The 21,820-nt window shown below is 42.5% G+C and overlaps 1 protein-coding gene across 1 annotated transcript in view; it reads right to left on the reverse strand.

The window, feature by feature from the left end:
• The window catches only part of GRID2 (glutamate ionotropic receptor delta type subunit 2), a 1,453,399-nt gene that overhangs the window by 167,055 nt on the left and 1,264,524 nt on the right, over window positions 1–21,820 (reverse strand). The window contains exon 10 of the mRNA XM_019552630.1: window positions 10,415–10,610. Coding sequence (XP_019408175.1) covers window positions 10,415–10,610 — 196 coding nt within the window. The remainder of the gene's footprint in view (window positions 1–10,414; window positions 10,611–21,820) is intronic.

The raw sequence follows: 21,820 nt of genomic DNA on the forward strand, positions 1-21,820 counted from the left end.
GCATTGGCGACTCATATTCATCCTGCCTGGCTTCTCCTGGATCTTCAGCCAGGGGGAGCCAGGGCTCAGGGACAGCACCTGTGCTGTTCCCAGCAGTATAAAAAGCTGCCCTGTCAAGGAGCTCAGGGCTACTCACTCTCAGAAGCTTCTGGGGCCCAGCCAATAGGTACCTGGGGACACTACCCCTCATGCCAGCTGGACTGCTGAAGCAGCCCTGAGAGTTCCCTGCACCCTTTATCCACTGCAGCAGTCTGGCAGTGGGGGCTGCTGCCTGGCTGTGCACCTGTCAGACCCAGATGGGGCTGCACAGCAGGTAGAGGCATTTGCCCCTCTGGGCCAGCTGCCAGCAGGCTCTGGCTGCAGAACTGGCCTTTGTGCGGCACTATTGCCATTTGTGCACCCTGCCTGGCCATCTGTGCAGCTATTGCCCAGAAGATGTTCGCAGTGTGGTGGCCTGCTTTGAACTGTTAAAGCATGTCCTCCTGGCCCCAATTGGCTAGGAGGTCAGTCATTTTCAGCTGGGTCCAAGGTGCCAGTTCTGAGCAGGCTCCTCTGCCTTGGTGCTGCCACTTGCCTCCCTAGCAGGAATTCTGGTGTTCCCTTTTGAAAACTGAACAATCCCTGATAAAAACAAATTCCAAAGTCACTCTGTAAAATACCCTGAAATCCATATTTGTCCACAATTAAAACAAAAGACCACTATATATATATATATAGAGAGAGAGAGAGAGAGAGAGAGTGTGCACGCAATCAGTTGGGCAATGTTTTATTGATATATGTACAGTGTTAAAGCAATTTGGAAGCCTACCAGTGTTTCTAGCATCATAATACAGTGAATTCTAAATACCTATATATTTTGCGGTTTGCCTTTGGTTTTCTTACCGTAGAGCAGTTAGAGATCCCTGTGACTCCTTCACTAACCAGGATGTGGGGACAGCTGCCATTTTAGCCACAGCTCCTGCCACCAGGTATCATCCTGTCTGGCAGTTGGACACGCAGGGTGTATGTTGAAGGGGATGTGGGTTTTGAAGAAGGGAGGTGGAAATGGGGGTGGGTGGCTGTGGAGGGATGTAGGGGGCCACGGGGTGTGCGGGAAGGTGTGGGTGGATTGTGTGGGGAGTGTGCAGGGGGGCTGCTTAGGAGGGGTGGATCCCCTGCCCCCCACAGGGTGCAGCTCCCCTGCACAGCTCACAGACAGCCTCTGCACAGGGGTTAGATTCCCTCCCAACAGGGGGGGCCCTTCAGGGGCTACCACCCCTGCTTGTTTTTCCAGCCCCATGGATTTCTGCCCCCCCGGCCCCATCCCCCACCAGCTAATGTAGCCCCCTGATGGCTGTTCATAGATTCATACATGTAGAGACAGAAGGGACCTAAGCAGATCATCAAGTCCGACCCCTTGCCCTGGGCAGGAGAGACTACTGGGCTCATATGACTCCAGCTAGGTAATTGTCAAGCCTCCTCTTAAAGACTCCCAAGGTAAGAGCCAGCACCACTTCTCTTGGAAGTTGGTTCCAGATCCTAGCTGCCCTGACTGTGAATTAGTGTCTTCTAATGTCCAGCCTAAACCTACTCTCAAACAACTTATGGCCATTATTCCCTGTTACTTCAGGAAGTGCATGGGTGAACAGGGTCTCTTCCATTCCACAATGGTTCCCCCTGGTAAGTTTGCAGATGGCCACCAGGTCCCCTCTCAGCCTTCTTTTGTGAAAGCTGAACAGGTTCAGTCTCCGTATCCTCTCCTCATAGGGTCTGCCCTGCTGTCCCCGGATCACTCCATCCAGCCCCGCCGCCCACTTGCACCCCCAGCCCCCACGATGGCTGATCTACCTGGTCCCATCCTCTTCTTGCACACCCAGACCCTGCCACCCTGGCCCCACCCTCCTAGCACTTAACGCCCCCCCCCAAATGCCTGGTATGCACCAGCAGTAGCAGGGGCTGTGAGGGCTCTGGGGCCATGTGGCAGAGCCCATCCATGCAGCAGGGGGTGTTGGGTCTCCCCAATCACTGCCCCCACCCCTGATGCCTGCCCTACCCAGCTCCAGCAGTCTGGGACTCAAAAAAAAAAAAAAGGAAGAAAAGAAAAAAAAAAGAAAAAAGCCTCACACTCAGTGACAGTAGCAGCTGCCATTGAGGTCACCAGAGCCCTGGCCATCTGGTACCTGCACTGCCACTGCCCTATTATGCACGTGCGGCCGGGGTCAGCAGGGCACTGCATGGCTCTGTTGGGCAGCTCGGGCCACTGCAGCTGTCACCTGGGCCCTGCGCTGAGCAGGGGGGGCTCTGCCATGGCCCAAATGACCCTGATGGCAGCTGCTACTGCCAATGAGTGTGGGGCTTGCTTTTTTTTTTTAATTGTTGGGATGCTGGGGCCGGGCAGGGCAGTGATCGTGGGGGTGGGGGTCAGAGGGCAGGTGAGGATTGGGGCCAGGATTGGGGCAGTGACGATGGGGGGGCTGCAGGAGCAGGTGGGGAATGGGGCTGGGTGGAGCAGCCTTCAGGGGGGCAGTGATGGGAGGGACTGGGGGAGTGAGTGGTGCTGGCTTCAGCACCAGGGCAAGGGCCAGCTATAGAGATGCTCTGGCTGGCTACCAGAGCGTCTCTTTGGAGCACCAAGCCTCCAGTTGTCTCGGGACATGGTCCAGAACCATGCCCTGCATGGCTTTTTTACCCCATGTTTTTTTTAACTTGTGGATAACCAGAGGTCTAATTTTGCCCCTACACCGCAAATCTGCTACACAAGGAACCTTTTTTTCGTTCCCACCCATGCCTCTTACAGCATCACAAAGGGCTTTGAGATGCTGCAAGATGCATATGCATGCTCGTGTGGACACACCCATAAAGGCCAAAGCATAATTTAATACAAAATTAATTTTAACTGTTGAAAGTAGCAGTCTGTTGTTTCATACCGAGTAGCTTGCAGTGCATTATTTGTCTTGCATTGATGTATGCTGGAAAAACCACTTCAATATTTACTGCCTCTTGACACTTAAGTGAAAACTACATGATGCCATCCTACCTACCACATTTTAAATAAAGAACTACATGCCAATAAAATCTGCAGACTACTGTGCTTCTCTTGCACATATATGCACATTTGGTTTGGATGGGTCTTTCAGTAAAACAGTCTTGCTAGTTTGAGATATGGTTTTGTTTCAATATGAATGGAGTACAACTCTAGCAATGGTGGATCTATGGGCTGTAGGCATAGCAGCTTTAATATTGCTATATAGGTTCTAAATACAATTTAGTTGACAGTACTCTTCAAAATTGCGTGCGAGTGAGAGAGAATGAATATGGGAAAGAAATACTAATAGAGGGAGAGGTAGGTCCTTATAAGTCCATGGGACCAGGTCCTAAAGTGCATTTCAGACACAAGTTTGGAAAGGGAGGCAGAAAAGCAATAGAGGAAGGATCTTAAAAAGTGGCTGACAGGTTGGCATGTATTTAAGCAGCTAAAAAATGGCTTTTGGACCAATCTTTATGGTCTTATACATAAGAGAGATAATATGCCAGGTAGCCAGATTGTGTGAAGTAACAAAGCAAGGAATTGTAAAGTAGGCCCTATGAAATAATGACCTTCAATAGTGTGGAACTTTAATCTTTGAGCTATTTCTGATGCAAAAGAACTAAAGGGATAAAGAATGGGTCAGGGAGAGAAATGGCAAGCATTTTATCATCCATTACCTTTGGATTGTCTGGCCCCTGGGAGGAAACAGATGGGGTCCCTCTCATTGTGTATCTCATTCCTTGAGGAGTTCTCTGCCACCCTTTCTGTAAGTGGGAAAGCTACAGGCAACCCTCTCTAGGAAAAAAGTACAGATTTTGGGTAATGACAGATCCCAAAATGACAGATCTTTGTTATCTATTTTACCATACATGGACCAGAATCACACTTTGCGAGGCACTGTACAAACATAAAACAAAATAGGTTATAGACTCTTTGGAGCAGAGACTAGGTATAAAATGAGGTAACTGCTGGATATAGACAGCTAGGGGAGTCTGCAAAACAGTTAAAGAATATTAATCATTATAGTAGGCAGTGGTTTCAGCAAGCCAAAGTTCTAAGTGTTGTCAACTTTTTTGTACACATCACAGCAAAGGAGGGTTTTAAGGAGTACTTTGAAGCAGGTTAAGGACAGAGATTTGTGGTTATTTACAGAGAACCCAGGTCTATGAGGGGCAGCGTGGGAGAAAGCATGAAGATGCTTGTTTGAAAACGTAATAAGTGAGCAATGAAGACTGGCACAAGTGATTGAGTAGGAAGGAGATGATATCTCAATATTGAATGAGAAATGACAGGGGGAGTCAGGATACTCCATGAAGGGCCTTGAAAGTAAAAACAAGTCATTTATTTTCTATGCTATGGAGAAGAGTAATGTAGTAGTTAAAGGCTGAAAACAGAGCAGTGACATGGTCAAAGCAATGGAGTAGAACAGTGATTTCTGTTGGAACATTTTGAATAGCTATCAATGGTGAAAAACTGCATTTGTAAAAGGCAAAGAAAAAGATGAGCAAGATGATAGGATAATGCTTTGTGGACAGACTATATGAGTACGTTAAGGAAATAATGTGGAAGGATTACTCAATATTTAGTAATAAATTGGATGTAAGAATATGTACAGAGGACGAGACACAAGATGATGTCTAAGTCCTAGCTTGTGTAACAGGGAGGATGGCAATATAGTCCACAATGACTGAGAAAAAAAGATGGGGGAGTGGCTTGGTGGGAATGACAGAGTTTCATTTAGTCCACATTAAACTGAAGCTTATATCTGAGTTCCTGCAAGGGACAGGCCAAAAATTCAGTTTGGATGGGGGAAGACAGAGCTAAAGCAGAGAGTGAGACCTGGAAATTGTCAGCATAGAATTGTGTGTGTGTGTGTGTGTGTGTGTGTGTAAGCTTCCTTTTTGTTTTGATTTTGGTTTTATGTTCTGCAACTTTTAACTTGAATTTCCAGTTTGAATGAAGCAAAACATTCAAAGCAAAGCTCAACCCAAACCATGAGCTTTTACAATATTTCCACCTCAACCTTTAAGTTGACTAAGATTTACTGAGCATTCCTAGATGGTCCAAAATTTACAATTTCTTGATAATAGAAATTATTTGATTTGTACAGCACATCTTCGTGGTTTGTTCACAGTGGCATAGTATAGCCATGACATACTGACATCTGAACTAGTCCATATGTTATGAGATGCTTTACCTCCCTTTTATGAAATGTATGAATACATTGTGTATTCAGTGCTTGTTGGACTGGAGTTTAGGATTCTGTATCACTGCACTGATGCAAGATTATTTAAACAAATTCTTAAATCTAGGCTTTTAATGTACAAAGATTATATCGAGGATTACAGAAAACACCTTTGCTTCCAGCAAGGTATTCTTAAGGCTCAGGGAAACTGAATATAATTTGTAATAAGACTATTAGGAATATGTTTTGCCAAAAAACTTCCCCCCCCCCCACCAACTCCCAATAAACTGACACATTGACAAGTTACAAGACATTAAACATACTATTGAATGAAGTGTCAGTGGATTAGGCATTCCTCCTGTCAGCATTATCAGTGTTTTACTGGTAAATCTGGCTCAGTTGTTGTGCTGATAGTTGCTTAGCAGAAAAAGGAAGTTATATGAAGAGCCACAGCCAGACCACCTACTATTATTCAAACAAGTGTAGAGCAGGTGTGTTTTATATCCTCAGGGCCCTGTCAGCTCCAAGTCATGGACTGGGCAGGAGAAGGCAATTGCAAAGTAAGTAAACTTCATTTTCAGCTGCAAAGCCCAAACTATAAAAACCCAGAGGATGCTCCTGAACATAGTCAAAATGCTCATCCACCTATGTAATGATACCAGCTTACCTTCCTGTAAGAGGAACTCTGGTATCTGTACAATGCTTGTTAATTAGTACTCTACTGTAAGAGGTATTTTGGAGCTCTTCTGTGAATTGGTAGAGAATTAGGGTGTCTGCTGAATTAAAGTACAGTTGCAGCATTTTCATTCACCTTTTCATTCTTAGCATCAGTTCAATTTGTTTATTCCTACCGTCTTCCTCACACCAACTTTAGCTGCTACATACATAACTGGACAGACTGCAGTGGCCAAAATGGTTAAAGGCCTTGTGAAAGCCTGTAATGCTACATTGGGACAAAAACACTGGGTATTTTGCTGACCCACCTCCAGAACCCCAAGCATCCAGTCTCCTGGGACTGCTGGCTTACAGGTGGAAATCAAAACATCTTAGTGCACAACACATTTCTTTACTTTGCCTTGATTAACTTTCTCTTCCATTGTCTTTTAATTTGTCAACTCCAACTGTAGTGAATACTGCAGCTGGTCACAGCAATGATGTATGAGCCCACATGTGTTCCTCGGTTTTTCAGTTCGATTACCACACCTGTCACTAGAGCTGAACTAAAGGATTAATTAGTAAGTCAGTTACCACATCCATGAGGATTTCTGGCTCCATCCACAGAAGTAGAATTTGTTTCTGCCCATAGTACTGTTGAAAACATATTCACAATAACCAGAACCAATGCTGGGTGTTGCTAACATGGTTCTCTTACAGTTACCCTGACCATTGTTGATAGTATTTTTTTCCAGTGGGAATCAGCAGAACTAAGCCATGTTAGGTAGGTTATACCATGGTATAAGAGCTATAATACTGCTATAACCATATTCTCAGAAAAATATAATTCCATACACTGCAATTAGGCAAACTGAGCTAGCAGTTGTTGCTCACATGGTTTTTCCTGCAGTGTCAAAAGGAGTTAAAGGGAATATTTGTTCAATAAACTCAGGATGAAACTTTTTTTGATATTGCCTACATCTGTATGCAAGGAAGACTATTACTGTTCTAGACTTAAGAAGCAAAGACAAGTATCTTTTATTGCACACTCCATGAATATTATTTCACTTGACAGTAATTCACCAGTTTCTTACAGGCTAAATAGCATGTATACTGAGTTAAATATACAGAGGTATTAGACACATTATGATTCTGGCTATGCAGCTTGAGAAAGAAATTTTCCACTTCATGCTGCTGAGAAAAATTCAGGTGCTTTAGGCTAGAATATCATGCACTGAGGAACAAGGTGGGCAGGGTAGAGCATTAGGCACTATTATTCTCAAGGGGCGAAAGATCAGACAAGGGCACAAAGGAAGTGTTTCATTATATTTTTAACAGTAATCGTTCCAGTGGTAGGAAAGCCTGCAGGGGATTAAGTAGGGTAATGTGCTTTTTAAGATGTAAAGAGGTATGTAATGTGATATGTTTAAGCGCCTATATGATTTTTCTTGGAGTTGTCAATGAGTGTTTAAGCAAGCATGCCTTTGGTCCTGGTAAATCCTTTCAGAATAAATATCTGTCATGGAAATGTAGATTCTTTGTCTGAATGAGATGCATATTTCATAACATATGCAAAAAAGGAAAATCAATTTGGAGTATACTGAACGTTTAGGAATAATAAAGAAAAAAAGAGATAAAAGCACATGTTCTCGAGACTAATCCAAGTGAATACAGAAATACAAATGCCTTCCTATTATTCAGATTTGAAAAAGCAGTTAGGCAAAAACCCTCATTGTTTCTATACTTTTGGTTCAGGACTTCAGTTGCTTGCTTGCTTACTTGCTTGCTTTCTTTCTTTCTAAAGAGTGGGAAACAATACACATGGACGGCAAGACCAAATCTAATATGCCAATTCTTCTTGGTCGGTCACATATTTGGAAGTATTTGCAACTCTATTAAATCTGTTCAGAGTGAATCTACCCAGCTGTTCAATAACCAGACTGTATTCTGTTAAATGCTATGGAGGAGGAAAGAACGAGTGCATGTCCAACAACAAATGCACCTTAATCTGATTTGTGGGGGAAGAAATAGGGCCAAAAAGTATTAAGAGAAATTTTATGCATGAAGCTTTCCAAGCTGCCCTGTCCTTTATATTTCAGGTGAGCGTGACAACACAGACCTTGAAGATTTTGTGATCCAAAAAAGGCTAGAGAAATATCAATGCCGGCTGCATTGCATTCTCATTCACACAGATGCAATTCTCATTGAAGTCACTGATGAAACACCTGTGCAATCAGTGGAACTAAATGAGGTGAAAACCGTCACTGGATTTGGCTCCCTTCCCTAATACTTTATTCAAACTGCTGCTTTCTTCAGTATAAAAGAAAAATGCCAATAACATTGTATTTAACAGAGTGTAAACAAAACAAAACACATTGAAAAGGATTTTAAGATGTATTAAGAATGTTTTGACAAAAGTGCTTTTAAACAGCACCTCTATTCCTGCCATCCACTTAGAAACCCTTTGTGATAGGTGACTTGTACTTTAATTCAGGATTGGGAGGGTGCAAGTAGGGGGCTATATACCCTTCCAGTAAGAACAGGAATACAACAAAGATAATAAGATTTTTTTTTGCAACACATGGACTGTATTCCCTGCATACATTCTCTTTCTACAACAGAGACGTCTCTTCATGGACACAACACAGCCTAGTGGAGACTCTTATCAGTTGCAGTTTTTATTTTAATTTTCCTTGGTGCATGGGATTAGTATATAACACCACATTTATAATCCAATTAAGGGGGGAAGACTCAAGTAGCTCTTGCAAGATAGAGTTTATCAAGGTATCTTTCCTCCTGGACAAGCCAAAAAGCTTTCTCTTTAATGTCTACCCAAACAACAAAGGGGTTTCTCTCTCTCTCTCACTCCTTCCTATACGGGGGAAAGAAGGAGGAAGAAGAAGAAAGCATGTGTGCACATGTGCACATATATGTGGATGCATATATATTCACTGAGAATACCTCTGCAGTCATTTGATATTTTCAAATCAAAGGCTGGCTGGCCAGCTGGTCTTCTGTTAAAGCTCAGTTCTTTGATCCCATCACCTGCAACTGCGTATTCCTGGAAAGTAAAGCTGTGGGAAACTAAACCACCCAGACAATCCTTTTTCTATCATTTTAAAGACAGCAACTGCCATGTTTTCAGGAATTAGAAATCGAAGACTGTAATCTGGAATTACCTGCCAGTGTGATACACTGGTTACTTTCCTCAGCTAAAGGGCATTAGTCAAACACAGCTGTGTTTGATGTGCTCTGGTTTCTGATTCTCCTGAAACCCTTGCTATAATTTTGGCAGGCAAACCAGAGAGATGGATGTTTTTTTAAACAGGAGCTTCCCAGGTTTATAAGCATTTTAAAAATGCATAATGAATGAAATGCATTTTCTTAAAAATGCCATTTTCCATGACCAATCAATCCTTGTCTGTCCCCTCCTCCAGCTCTATAGAAATATATCAAAAACATTTCATCTTATGACACCTTTTAGCAGGGTTTCAAAAATGTTTTCTCCAGGCCCTCTCTTTATTCACATTGATTAGTCTCTGGGAAATATGGAGAAGTACAATTTTTATTGCAATGACTGTGGGTGAAATGACTTTTTAAAAACTCCCAAACGATCTTTGTTATCCGGTAGTTCATTTATTATCAAGAGATCACCAATAGGAAATTGCATTATAGTTATCAAAAAATCAGAATTTTGCCTGTATAAGATTCTCAAGTATCAAAATACTCAAGATTTGACAGATCCCCTAACAAATGAATTTCAGGAGAGAGAAAAGGCAACAACCCTGGAAAAGTTTTTGGTTTTGATAAATCTAAAAAAGAAATTAGATAACTGAAGCTTAGAAAAGGTAACATGCAAAATGCAGTTTTCTATTATATCTCCCCATTTTCAAATTTAATATCAGATCTGTTTTTGCAAGGCGAAAATGTGGGGTTAGTGTGACAAAGTCTATTCTTATTTACATAGCTACATTCCCTTCTGAGTCACCAGTGAAAAAATATTTACACTCTCATTCTGTGTCCTATCATGAAGTGATGGTTTAAGAAGACTCGAGCAAATATCAGTCAAGAAAACTTCAGGGAGACACTATTAAAAATGTACCGGAGAGAAGAGTTTTACATCATTTTATTTTCCTTTCAGAAAATCAAGAGACTGCAGGGTTTTTCTTTAAACAAACAAAAACCCAAACTAACCAGGCCTAGGTCATACTTCTCAATCTGCCTTCCTCACAACACATATGATTCTGAATTTTAACTGAAGGACAACATTTTTATACTATATTCTGGTGAATTCATTTTTTTTTTCATACATATAAATCCCTCATCCTTTTAACAGTAAATATTTTTGCATTTAAATTTTAAAATGTAATGGAAGATTGGCCTGAGGTACTTAACTGAGAGCTTGCAATCCTCATTCTGGTGCAATAAAAACCCAATACAAACTACTAGATAGGATTAGATGATTATTCTATGTGCAAGTGCAAACTCAAATATTAAAAACAACAATTAAAAATTCCAGCATGAGAGCATCAGTGAGAGCCAGGAAAATAGTGAACCATATCCCATACCTTTTGAATGCCTGCGGTTGATTCCAGCACATTGTTCTCTGAGCCATTACTTCTGTTAATCATCCGCCACATTTGGGAATACATGCTGTCCCTCTCAAAAGGATTCATCCCTTTTACTCGAACGTGCTCATAGACTGCGGAGTCCAAGACAGTGCCATAAGGAATATCTGTCTGCCTGGAGAGATCCTGGAGAGACCTTAATTGTTGGTGAAGAAAAGAGACACAGGAGACATGTTTCAACTTTTTCAAGAAGAATGGAAGCTGCAGGCAAGCAAAGGACAACATACATGGAGACAGCTGTCAAGTCTTTTTCTTTGATTTGTTTGTTTGTTTTTTAAAGGACACAGTGAAGCTGGGGGAACTGTTCTTGCCATTTAAAGCGCAAAGAGGAAAGCAAGGCAGAAGGAAGCAATAGGAGCAAAATGAAAATGAAGGAAGAGAGGACACTGCAAAGAATCAGAGTGCACTCTCCCGCAACGAGTGCTTTCTTTTGTGGGGTGCAAAAGGGAGAAAACAGTTTTTAGCCTCTCCGTAACATGTAGAGTGAATCAGATAACAGACAGTGTAATAACCTGGAGTAATATTACTTTATTTTATACATTACAGAGAAGTGGACTTGAAGTTTAAAAATATAATTAACTGAATATAGCCTCAAGTATCAGGCCCAAACCTTATTCAGAACTGCCAGGATAAATGGCAGAAAGTAGATATTTGTTTGTATTAAGATACAAACTGATTATATAGAGTCAGTTAACAGCAAGTTAGACATGCCAGGCAGCACCATTTTTGGCAAGCTGGGGAGTTCTCATCCATTTTCTAATAATTTGCCATTTACTTGAGCTTCAAAGAAATTTGTCTAATATATTCTTTAACCTTCTTGTCTAGGGACAGAAGTTGCACACAAACTGGTTGAAATGATTAGAAACAGGTTTAAACCTGTAACAGAACAGAAGCTCAGTGCACATAAACCGGTTTCAAAATGGCTGAAACTGGTTCGAGATAAATCTGGTTGAATGTAGTATCAGACTTAACAGATTTGGGTCAAACCAGTGTATGAAACTTCTGTCCCAGACCCCTTTCTGGTTCAAGTTAAATCAGAGCCCCCTGCATCCCAGCATGCTTTGTATTCCTGGGCTGTGCTGTGCTGTGTGCTCCAGAGAGCAGGGTTGCCCTTCCATCACTGCTCCCTAGGTGGAGCAGTGAGGGCTGGCTGACAAGGGAGGGGGGGCAAGCCCTGATGAGGATGTAGCCTGGTCTGCAGGTTGCGGGGGGCGGGGGCTGCCTTCCTCAGGCAAACCCTGGCTGGATGGGGGTTAAACACTCCTTCTCTGCTCAAACTCACTACAAATCCCAGAGGCAGCTGAAAGCAGCAAGAGCAAGTGATAAGCAACCCTGCAGAATACTCTTGCTGTGATTTGGGGCTTCAAATCCCAGAGACCTCAGTGGTAGCAGGAGGAGGAAGCAAACATATTGCCCATCCTGGCTATGTGCCAGAGAGCCATGCTGTAGGGCCCCCTGGCTTCTGGCCTGAGCCACTGCAAGCAGGTGGCTGCATTCCCCAAAGGTAAATGTCTGTTCACTTCTGTTTCAGTTTAATTTCTGCATTTTAGACTAACCTGAAAAGACTGAATCAATTCAGCCTTGGGCTTTTTGACTATCTATACTTACCCATAACAAGAGTTAATGTTTTGATGAGTTTATACCAGTGATGTCCAACCTCCAGCCTGTGGAACAATGCCATCTGGTCAATGAGGCTCCCATGGGTCTAGAAATTTGATGGTAGGGGAGCAGTGACAACATCAATTGCCATGCTCCTGTTGCCAAATGTATAAATCCACGGGGAACTGAGCAGGCTGGATATTGTAGCTCTGCATGTGAACTGACACTACATGCCAACCCCACACAGGATCTGACCTGTGGACCAACCCTGCACCTCTCAACCAGGCCACAGGGATGGCAGGTTGGGCACCACTGATAAATACAAATAAAAGCACATATGGGTGCATGCATATGCGTGTGTGCGCACACACATACACACACACACACACACTATCATTTGCATTTTATAATTAATTAATTAAGAAACAAGTTTTTAAGCTCTTCAAAATATTTTTTGCCTGCTCTGCCTTGGCTTTAAAAACAATTTTAATATGATGCTTTAATGTCTTCAGATAAGACCTGTTTGACCCGTTCCTCAGCTGTTTGCATTATTTAACCATACCTTTATTTCTTTAATGACATTTATTAGAGTTTCAGAAGAACTGCTGTAATACATGTAGCACCTAGGACCCATTACAGCTTTGCTGGCACAATGTAACTGCACAAATCTAATAGATGACATTTAAGGACAAATAAAGGATTCCTGTGTTCAGTATCAAGCTAGACAATGGCAAACTGCGAAGGTCCATTTACTACCACTGAAAATGCAAACTAGAACCGATGAAACTGAACAGCCTCCAGGCTGCACATTTTAAATATGCAAATGAGGAGACTAGTTTAAAAAAGCCCTAAAGGCAAAACTAAAAGGAAAAAACTTTAGGCATAGTAGGGTGCTTAAGAAAACAAGAATTGCGTCTCAAGACACATATACCACTGAACAAAGACGGAATCAAGAAAGGAAGGAGAAAACTTCTATGTTTATAGAGCTAGGTTTTAGATGTTTAGCCTCCAAAGAGCAAAGGACACCATGACCAGGCAGAAATAACTAAATTCCTTCCCAGAATAACATGTGCAGCTACATGGCTTCAATCTGGGGAGAGTGGGTAGCACATGTGGAAAGGTTAACTTGTTTGATAGCGCTGGTGCTAAGCACAAGAAATTTGACTTGAACAGAAATTTGGAAATATGAATCTAGGAAAAACAAACAGGAACATAAATTACAGCAGACTATATAGGGGGAAGTTAGAAAGGGTAACATGGATTTTGAAGAGCAAATAGCTAAAGGCTTAAAAACAGCACACGTTTCTTCAAATATATTAGACACAGGAAGCCTGAGGTAGAAAGAGTATATTTCAGGAGTCAATTGAGATAGACAAGTTAAGCCATGGATGGATGATGAGATACTAACCTGATATTTGGCTTTTTCTGGTAAGTAAGATTAAATACACTCATAATTTGAGGTATCAGAAGTACTAGTGCTGGAGTTAATTCATCATTTAAAAAGCAGTAAGTCACCAAGTCCAAATGGTAAACAACCATAAGTACTGAAGAAACTCAATTATGAAAAGGCTATGAGGTGATAAATGTTGCATTGATATTTTTGTAAAAAACAGTAGAGGTTATCTGAAAAATTAGAGAAGACTAAGCCTTAAATTTGTACCTGGAAATTAGTTGAAATAATAACTGACAAAAGAGCACAAAAAAAAGCCTGTAAGATGTTGATACAATAGGATCTAAGCTGTGAGGTTTCATCAAAAGAAAATCATGGCCTATCTACTAAAATTTGTTAAAAGTATTCATAAAGTAGTGAGTTTTAATAGGCCATTGATAAAGTCCCCTATAAGAGGGTTCAAAAGACACCAAAGGCCAAATATCATCATAGATCAAAAATAGGGTATGTGGTAACCACTTATCTAAAAGTGCTAATAAAGTCTTGTTTATCGTAACTGTAAAAAGGTAATCTCAGGGAAACATTACAGTTTTTTTACTTAGTCAAGGACTGTTTAATATAATGATTTATGATTTGAAAAAGAAAAGAATAGCTAGGTAGCCATATTCTCAGGTAACATATAGGTACATAGAATACTGAAGTCCAGAGAGATCTGAGAGGAACTTCAGAGAGATCTAAACAAGCAGGGCAAATGGGTAACATAATAGCCAATGAAGCATAGTGTTGATTATTTTAAAATATTGTACTCTGGAGTTAAATTGTTCATGTGTTCTTACAACATCAATGTTTTTAAATGAACTGGCAATCCCAGAGGATAGTTGAGAAGCCCTCTGCTTCAAGTGCAGCTGGGATCAAAAGTACAAATACTATAGTTCCATGTTAGGAACAGAATGGTGAATAATTTATATAATGCTATAATGCAGGCAATACAGACCAATGGTGTAGCTTCCTGCAGGAATCATCACAATTCAAATGCTACTGTATTATTACTAAGGATTCAGAGAAGGGCAATGCAAATGCATAGGGCAGGGGCAGGCAATTATTTTGAGCAGAGGGCTGTTTACCAAGTTTTGGCAAGCTGTAAAGAGCCACATGGGTAGCTCTGCCCCTTGACAGGTGCCCCACCCCCTGGTTGTGATCTTGGGATGGGAAGTTCCACCCCCTAACCCCTGACCTTTGCCACCCGAAACCCCTCCCCTTGTCCTGAGAAATACTCCTTTCATCAAGGAGTTTTGCCATAAAATACCAAATTAAATAAATATATATAAAGCAAGCATCTACAGCATTCATTATTTTGATTTCAAAAAATATGTTTCTCCTGATTTACATGTGTTTGTGTAGTGTACATAGAGGTGATCGCACAATAGCTTAAAATTAAGTCTTACTCTTGTAAACTGTGGAGGTGTGGGGGGCATGCATTGAAAGATGGGTATAAGTTTGTGGGGGGCTGTTGGTGTGTGGGTATGTGGAAGAGCGTGTGGGGTTTGTGGGGATGGATAGGTGTGTGGGTATGAGGTGAGGGAGTACGTGGGTCTGTGTGTATAACTGAGGTGTAGGTGGGTATGGGGTTTGTGGGGGGCTGTGTGTGTGTGGGAAGCATGGCTGGGATGTGTGAGGGGGTATAGGTGTGGGGGTCTGTGTGTATGGCAGTGCAAGGGGTGTGTGGGTGCATGAGTATGGTGGGGGGTGCTTGTGGGACTCACCCTATGAACACACACACACACACACACACACATACACTGTGCTTCCCTCACACCATACACACACCCCCTCACTGCCACCCCCCCCCACACACCTCTCTCTTGCTCCTGGCCCTGGGGTACCAGTGGGGTCATACACAAATGGTCTAGCAATGTAGCTGGGGGCCACATAGTGCTGGAGCAGCCATGTGCAGGGAAAGCAGCTGCAGGCAGGGGCTTCTGGGTGGAGGAGTTGGGGGTGGGAAGGGGCTGGGGGTGAGGCATGTCCAGGCTGGCTTTTCTCTTGATTCCTGCTAGCTTCCCCTGGGTCCTACTGCCCCTGTCTTTGTCAACTTTGGCAGCTTGGAGCAGATAAATATTAATTCTTGCCTGCCCCTGGTGTAGGGGTAAAGAAAAACTCTTACAAGAAGAAGACTGGGACTGTTTACTTTAAAAGAAAAATGGATGAGGGAAAACATGTTAAAAATGATATGAAAATACTGAATAGTTTTGAGAAGACAGATGAAGTACTTTTTTATTTGGCCTTATGGTACAAGGACAAAAAATCTTTCAGTGAAACTAGAAGAGTAGATCATTCAAAAACAACAAAAGGAAAAACTTCTCCACATATTGTGTAATTAGACTAGAAAATTCATTGCCACAAAATGTTTTTGAGTCAAAAGTCTAGCAAAACCAAAACTGTGACTGAATATTTAAATGGATAACAAAAACCGATATAAACAATATCACAGTGAGAGTGGTCCCTGTAAACAGGTTCAGAACAGGCTAAGGCCCCTGCACAGGCAACCTTCACCGCTGGGGCCTCAGTGCTAACCCATCATGCATTCCTGGAGAGAGACAAACAATGCTGAACCTCACCGAGGAGTGTCTCCTCTACAAACTAAGAGGTAGATTAATAACTTTGAACTCAATTAATGAGGAGGCTATTGCTTGGCTTTGTGGATATACATTCACTAAATAATAAAATAAAATAATACTAAAAATTTGGGAAGCCATATTAAATGTCATGCTTTATGGTTTAACCTCACCTCACCATGTAAGGGATTAGAAGACCTAATATGAGGGAATATATTACTCTGTGTCTGATACAAGGTCTCTTCCATTTTCCTTGGGAGCATCCAATCTTAGTGACTATTAAAGACAAGTCACTGGACTAGATGAACCTTAGGACTGATCCACTATAAGAATTCCTATGTTATGAAACTTGTTTGCATTAACAGTCCAAAGTTCTTTCCCTAAAAGAAGTTTTTACCCTAGTGAGCTCGGTGAGACTTTCCTTTCCCTCCCATGCTCTTCAGACCATAGCACATTTCAGTGATGTTTTTGTTAAAAATACAATGGAGGAAAAGCACGGTATAAATATAAGATGCTACATTTCTCAAATTCAGTGTTGTGCCAAATCAGCTCCTGTATCTTCTGGCAGCACTCAGAAATGCAATAAACATTGTCACAGGTCATATATCATAATATCCTGTTATTGTTGTGTTACTTGCCATACATGCTACTGGGAAAAATCCTCACCAAGACCTCTGTTTTAAATTACAACATCTAGCAAAACTGTAATCAGTGCCTTACAGGACACCGTGCAGCCATCTAATTTCTAATACAACAACCAACACAGCAAGTTTCCAACATTTTCTGCTAACTGCTGGCATACATGATATGTGCAAATGCTGCTGTGGAACAGAATAGTTGGAAACAGAAAGAAGAAAAAGTTTCTCTGTATCTCTAGTAACTATAAAAGTAGTTCTATTATTTACAGAAAAGTAAACAAAAGCCATTTGCAAATTTTTGGTGTACAAACAGTATTAAGAGTGATCTGCATATAAGTAGAGGAGGTAGCAATTCCACACCATTATGGCAGGAAAGGCATGCCATCAACTAGATGGGGCCAAATTAGCAGTGAGGAATTGTTGGGGTGAAAAATGCACTGATTTCTTATGTAAGGAACAGAGAACTTGAAGTTATCAGCTAAATTAGTTTACTTTATCAGCAAATTAACTCTAATACATTTGCAACCAAACCAGGGTGTTGACTGAAGCCCTCAGCTTCCTACAGTTGGGTGCTGCACCTTAAAAATAAGGCATGTGGCTTTTGGTCTCTACAGCTGAACTTCCCATACTTACACAGCAACAACACTTATTCCATACAGAAAGGGTAAGGATGAAGTGTTAAAGTGTGAGTTGAAGTTCAAAATTTTGTTGCTAACAGTAAATCAAGCTCTGGTTCACATGCCCCTATTTTGATGGTTAAATAAAAGTTTTCCAGCTTGCTGATTTCTGCATAGAGATATCACATACAATCATAGTATCTGAAAATGGAAAAGACCTATTAGATCACTGAATCTATCCCTTCACTAGGACAACATGTCAGGAGAGATCATAGTATATGCAATCTACGTTAGAAATTAGTTTTACAACGCGCATCTGTAAGGATTTGTAGAATGATATTCTTCCTCCAGCAGTCAAAGCACAACCAAGCCAAACCAAACCAATGCCACCCCCCCCTCCACCGCACAAAAAAAGGTCAACTGATTCTTTAACGGAGAAGTAAAACTCTCAGGCTAGGGACACATAAAACAGTATAATTGATCTGAAACTGGTTCAAATCTGTAACACAATAGAAGCTTAGTGCACTTAAACTGCTTTCAAAATGGCTGAAAACAATTTAAGATAAACCTAGATGGATGTAATATCAGACTTAACAGATTTAGGTTAAATCAGCTTATTAAATTTCTGTCCCAGATGCCCTCCAGGTTCAGGTTAACTCACAGTCCCCCAGCATCCCTGGGGTGGGCTAGCCTCGGCCCGGGCTGTCTGCTCCAGCCAGGGAGGCATGCTCTAGCACCCCACCGGTTCCTGGCCTAAGCCACTGCAGGCATGTGGCTGCATTTCCAGAATCAAAACTGAATGTCTGCTAACTTGTTTATCTGCTCAATCTACACAGCTTAGACTAACCTCTAAAGACTGAATTGATTCAGCCTTGGGCTTTGTGGCTCTCTGTACTTAGCTTTACTCTTCTGAAGCCTCCAAAGCTCTAGAGTGTGAAGGGAAGAAAGGGGGAGAGGAGGAAAGCTCTGATGAATGTGAACATGAAGTACTTACCTCAGGTGCTGAGAGAAGTCAGTCTGGAGTGGAGAGCATGCAGCCATGTTTTTGGAGCACATGCCCCCCCTCGATTGATGAAGGGAGTGTGAGAACAGATATTTCTGGCCCCTGAGAGGGACAGTCAGGGGAGAACCACAGATGGTGGAGGAGAGAGAAGCCAGAGGTCTTCACAGCCATCAGCACCTCACAGATGATGGCAGAGAAGTGGGTGGACCCACAGACCAAGGTGGTCAGAGGACCACCACCAAAACTAGGGGCTTGACACACTGGGAAACTGACTGGGACAGCCAGCCAGCGGAGACAGAAGCCAGAGGTGGTAGAGCAAGAGAGAGTGAAGAAGCAGCCATCACACATGAGTTTTAAAGAGGCCCTGCCCCTTTGATGTCAAATTTTTTTCTTTATTCTTCCCTTTCCCTTTGTTGTTGTTGTTGGTGGTGGAACAGGGTTCCTCATCCATCGTATTGAGCAGGCGGCAGGAGAAAAAGCTCCTTTCCCAGGGAAGGCATGTTGACTCTGACCCAGATGTCCTAGGGCAGGGTAACAGTCCCAAAATTCTAAAATTTATTTAAGTTAATTATTCTATGGATCTTGAATAGACTGATCTAAATTGACTGACCCATGCACTCTTGCACAATGGTAATAAGCACTCTTTCCTGCCCAGAGCAGGGGGTCGGACTTGATGATCTAATAGGTCCCTTCCAACCCTAGAAATCTATGAAATCTATTTTGCTTACATTTATTCCTGTCTTCCATCTTTATACACCTCTCTTTTTAGACAGAGGAGGTCCATGAGTTTCCCGCTGAGCCAAGGTGGTTGTTGAGCCCTTTTACCACCTTCCCCACCCCTAGGCCACACCAGAGCAGGCAGATCATACCACAGATAGCACCCCTCTTTCCCCCCACTGCTATTGGCATGCCCCCTTCTCCCCCCATGCTCAATAGCATCTACCATCCTCTTCCCTCTTCTCCTATTCCTTTTTGAATCTTCTTTACCTATATCTATGTGCTTAGGCAGAGGAAACCTGCCTGGCACCACTGCTATCCCAGCTGCTCCTGGCCCCCCTCCAGCTGGGGCTGTGTGGAGTGGTTGTACATGAAGTTGGGCTTGGCAGGGGATGGTAGCAGTAACAAGTGCATTGCCATGTCCTGCACCTGCTCCTAGGCTGGCAAAGAACATCTCAGGGACCAGGGAAGGTGGAGAAACCTGCCCATTGCTGCTATTTCCAGCTGACCCCATTCCTTGTGCAGCTCAGCTAGAGAAGGGCAGATGCTGTTCTTGAGCTCCTCCAACATCCAGGACAGCTGGGGGCTGTGGCTATGGCTGTGGCAGGCAGGATAGGGGAAGGGAAAGGAGGTACTTCTGAATAATACAAAGAAATGTTTAATTGTAATTAAATATTTTGCCCTAATTTTACATTTATATTATATTTGATCCAATTTACTCTCTCCCAATAACCAATAACCACTTCTCTATTTCAAAAACAAATTTTAAAATTGAGAAGGGGAATTTGTAATTTGCTGCATATATATTTGTCAAGGGAAAATGTTTAAAACTATTCCTCATTTCATTTGGAAAAGAACATGCAGGAGGATCCACAAAGGTACCTTCTATTTTCATAGATTTTTTTTAGATTTTTCATAGATTTCATAGACATTAAGGCAGGAAGGGACCTTGGAAGATCATCAAATCCAGCCCCCTGCTCCAGGGTGAGAACTAGGATGGATATGCTGTACAGATGAAGTTGTTTTGATGAGTGTATGAAAATTGGGGTCTGGGAAACTTTAATGTTGATATTAGGTTTGGAGGGCATATCTGCAAATTATGCCTGTATCTTACTGCAAGCATCCTGACTTACACCATGTACTGGCTAGTCAAGCATGTTAAATATTTCATGTTTAGGTGTTTTGTAGACAGTAAACCCAGTCAAGCATTTGTCACTCATACTGGTCCAGCAGTCATTCTTTCTGTAACAATGAGGTCTTTAGGGGACACATACTGCCTTCACCAGCAGCACAGATAACATCCCAACACTGGTAACACCCTGTCCACTCATGACATTAGTGACTACCCTGACAACAGCAGGCAAGCCAAAAATCCCTTTTTAAATGGCTGCAGTATGCCACTCTCCACTCCACTCCACTCCACTCCACTACAAAACAAAACAAAACAAAACAAAACACCAATAAGATGCAAAGCATTGGTAATAAACCTATCTGTATCTATGGTTATAATAAATACTCCCAGGAAGTTCAGAGCATCTGAAAGGCTAGTGTCATTACTTAAAAAGGGAGTTAGAGTTCCATCATATGCAGTTGGGACCCTGAGTCTCTTTAGTCTTTGGGCATCCCTCGCAGTGGGCCCCTGGCCCTTTGACCCCTCTCTGGGTCCTGGCCACAGCATGGGCCAGTCAATGTCCCTCCGGACAAGCCTAAGCTGCTTGCCTGCTTTTTCCCCTCACAGCTCTGCTCGATCCTGTGAACCTCAGGCCTCTCACTGCCCTGGGCTTTCCCAGGCTAGGACTGTGTGGGAGCTGGAGATTATTAGGTGCCCCCAACCCACCTTTCACTGGAGTGGTAACTGGCCTGGCATTTCTGGGGGACTGTTCCACCATGAACAGCCCCACCAGGCCACCCATCCCCAGCAGGATAAAGTTTTAGGTCATGCCCAGGACCTGGAGCCTCCTCCATCCCCATAGCTCTAGGCCAGAGACCTCCAAGCTTTTCCTGAGCCTCAGCTCCGCTGGCTGATGTCTGTCACAGCTGCCAGCAGCAAATTGCTGTTTCACCCTACATACATCCTGGGTCTCAAAAATGGTTGCCGTACTCAAGCACCTAGCTGCTGCCTACTCTAGCCCTTAAAGTGGCACACACCAACAATACCCTGCCACACTCGCTCTAAAGTTTATGTAAGTTGTCGGTTCTTAGCATCTTCCAGGATGAGGTTCTGAGGTTGCAATACTCTATTTATTCCTAACTCACAGGCTGGTACACTGCTGTGCTACACAATTTTATTTTTTTGGATTTTGACATGTATTGGTTTGAAATCCTAATATAAAAATCAAGAATCTCTTAAGTACAGTGGTCTAAGACTGCAGAATGAGCTGCAACATGAGATTCATAGATTGTAAGGCTGGAAGGGACCTCAGAAGATATAGATTTCATAGACATTAGGGTTGGAAGGGACCTCAGAAAATCATCAAGCAGGGGTCATAGAAACCCAGCAAGATAAACTTCCAAATTTCTCTTGAAGGTGTTCAAAGTGGGTGCTTGAACCACCTCTGGTGGCAGCCTATTCCAGATCTTGGGGGCTTGGACCGTAAAGAAATTCTTCCTTATGTCCAGCCTGAAATGGTCCTGAAGGAGTTTGTGACCATTTGACCTTGTCATCCCCTCTAGTGAACAGATGTTTCCCCAGATCCTGGTGAGCAACCCTGATAAACTTATAGGTGGCCACCAGATCACCCCTGAGCCTACACTTTTCCAGGCTGAA

The sequence above is a fragment of the Crocodylus porosus genome, unplaced genomic scaffold (assembly GCF_001723895.1).
Source record: "Crocodylus porosus isolate Cpor-Errol unplaced genomic scaffold, CroPor_comp1, whole genome shotgun sequence".
In the NCBI taxonomy this organism is placed as follows: domain Eukaryota; kingdom Metazoa; phylum Chordata; order Crocodylia; family Crocodylidae; genus Crocodylus; species Crocodylus porosus.